The sequence below is a fragment of the Dictyostelium discoideum genome (genome assembly GCF_000004695.1).
Source record: "Dictyostelium discoideum AX4 chromosome 6 chromosome, whole genome shotgun sequence".
Classification (NCBI taxonomy): domain Eukaryota; phylum Evosea; class Eumycetozoa; order Dictyosteliales; family Dictyosteliaceae; genus Dictyostelium; species Dictyostelium discoideum.
Genome location: NC_007092.3, coordinates 3381064 through 3384036, shown reverse-complemented (window position 1 = coordinate 3384036; position 2973 = coordinate 3381064). Strand labels below are relative to the sequence as shown.

General features: G+C 14.8%; 1 protein-coding gene across 1 annotated transcript in view; it reads right to left on the bottom strand.

Annotated features, from left to right (window-relative positions):
• Window positions 1-60: 60 nt before the first annotated feature.
• DDB_G0293846 (hypothetical protein) overlaps window positions 61-2973 on the bottom strand; it is a gene marked incomplete at both ends in the record, with an annotated part of 3655 nt that continues 742 nt past the window's right edge. Inside the window, one exon of the mRNA XM_628937.2 lies at window positions 61-2973. This exon is cut by the window's right edge and continues 54 nt beyond it. Coding sequence (XP_628939.2) covers window positions 61-2973 — 2913 coding nt within the window.

Sequence of the window (2973 nt, the reverse complement as noted above, 5' to 3'; positions counted from 1 at the left end):
TACTCTTTTTACCTATTATATAATAATACTATTTTGTTTTTTTATTTATTTATTTATATTTTAAATATCATCAAAATTTCTTTTATTACATTTTGGATTTTTCATACAACAAGTTTTTGAATCTTTTTTCTTTTCTTTTTCTTTGTTATTGTTACCACTATCAGCAGCAACATTATAACCTTGTTTTAAAAAGTTTTTAAATTTAATAATTTTGCATGGTTGATTTTGATTATGTTGATAAAATAATTCTGAATCTACATCTGGTTTAATTCTAATGAAAACTTTATAATCATTTTCATTATTATTATTAAAATTATTATTATTATTATTATTTAATAATGGTATAAAAGAAAATAAATTAACAGAATCAAAATCAGAGAATAAAATTGTTGAGAAAGAAATTTTAATGATATTAACAGATTGAAAATTTTTCTTTGTTGAAACTCTTTCAAAGATTCTTGAGATATTATTTGAAGGTGATTCTACAATGAAATTTAAATCGAAATTGAATTCTATTGATTTTAAACCACAAGATATTAATTCAATCTTATCTAAAAAGTATTTAATTGATGTACAATCTTGTAATTTGAAATCAAAAGTAAATGATTTAATTATATCCAATTGTTTTGTACAAACTTTTGATAATTGAATGAAATCTTCATCTTGTATCTCTTTTTCACAACAATCAACTAAATGAAAATGGTTAACATTTTCTAATAAAATTTGATTAACATTAAAATATTCTAATAAGAAAATACTAAATGTTGTTTTTAAATATCTTGGTTTAATTTTATAAATTGAATAACCATCATATAAATTACTACCAACATTAATATCATTACCATTATCAAAAATATTATTATTATTATTATTACTACTACTATCATCAATTTCTAATTCAATATTAACATATTTAGTTAATAATTTTAAATGATTCATTATATAATATAATTTTCTACTTGTTTCTTTAATTATAATTTTTTCAATTTTATTTGAAATTAATTGAAAATCTTGTTCTTCTTGTTGTTGTTGTATTTGTTGTTGTTGAAATAAATATAATATATTATTTAATTGATCTGTTGATTGAATACCATCAATTCTTAAAATTTGAATTGATTTAAAAATTGAAATTAAATATTTTATTGATGATGATAATCTATTTTTAAATGAAATTGATAATTTTGAAACTTTATTTGGTAATAATAATGAATATTTTAAATTTGAAAAATAATTTTTAATTTCATAATCATTTAAATTTGATAAACTATTATTTAAATCAATGAAATAATTATTTGAATCATTTATAATCATTATTATAATTTCATAAAATTTTTTTGATACTTTTGAAATTTCAATTAATTCTTTAATATTAATTTTATTATTATAATTATAATTATAATTATTATTATTATTATTATTATTATTATTATTATTATTATTATTATTATTATTATTATTATTATTATTATTATTATTATTATTATTATTATTATTATTATTATTATTATTATTATTATTATTATTATTATTATTATTATTATTATTATTATCTTCATCATCATCATCATCATCAATTAAATGTACTAATATTTTTTTAATTAAATAATATGGTAATGATTTATTATTTTGATTATTATTATGATTATTATTATTTTGATTATTATTATTATGATTATTATTATTTTGATTATTATTATTATGATTATTATTTTGATTATTATTTTTTAATTTAATTTGATAAATTTTTGAATTAATACATTCTTGTTGAAATAATGGATAAAGATATTGATGAATTATATCAATTGGGTAATTAATAATTAAAGATTTTAATAATTTCTCTTTAATAAAATTAAATTTTATAGGTTGAAATTTTTGTTTATCAATATTAAAAAATAAATCAATTGGTGATATTGATGAAATTATACTTGGATTTAATTCATAAATATTATTATAAAGTTTATATAAAATATCTGATGATTGAATATTAACATCATTTTCAATTCTAAATAATCTACCAACTTTTTTTAAAATTTCTATATTATTGGTTGTGGTGGTGGTGGTGGTGATGTTATTATTATTATTATTATTATTATTAAAATTATTAAAATTATTAAAATTATTAAAATTATTAAAATTATTAAAATTATTATTATTAAAATTAAAATTATTATTATTATTATTTAAAATTATATTATTATTATTTTTTAAAATTATACATTTACAATATTCTAATAAAAATGTTGGTATATCAATTGATTTTATATTATTTTTATTTTTAAATTCTAATAAAATTGGTACAGATTTGTAGATATCTAATTCATGTAAAAGTGTTGCTAATTTCTTTGGTAATTTTGTTTTAAAATTCTCTGAAAGGAATTCAGAAAATGTTAATTTATTAAAAGAACCATTTTCTAATAATCCATTAATTATATATCTAAATTGATTTAAATCTTGAATTTTATTCTTATTATTGGCTTTATTTAAAAATGTTTGTTTATTTCTACATATTATATCAACTAATTGTAATTTAAATATTTGTTGAAATTTTATCATTTTATTTATATCCTTTAAATAATCTCTATTTTCTATAATTTTTAAAAATAACCAATCAATTGATAAACTTTCCATTTCTTCTTCTTCTTCTTCTTTTTCGTTTCTTCGATTTGAAGAATTTTTAAATATTTCTAATAATTCTAAAAAGTATTCTATAAATTTGTTATCCACAATTGATTCTATAAATGGTAATATTATTGGTGGCTGTTGTTGATTACCATTATTAATATTACTATTATTATTATTATTATTATTATTATTATTATTATTATTATTACTAGAACAACATTTATTTGAAAAAAAGTTAATTATAAAAATTTGAAACTCTTTATTAAAATCTTGACAAAATTGTTGTTTAATTTGATTCTTCAATTCTAATAATGAAAATAATAAATAAAAATTATAAACTGAACATTCTAA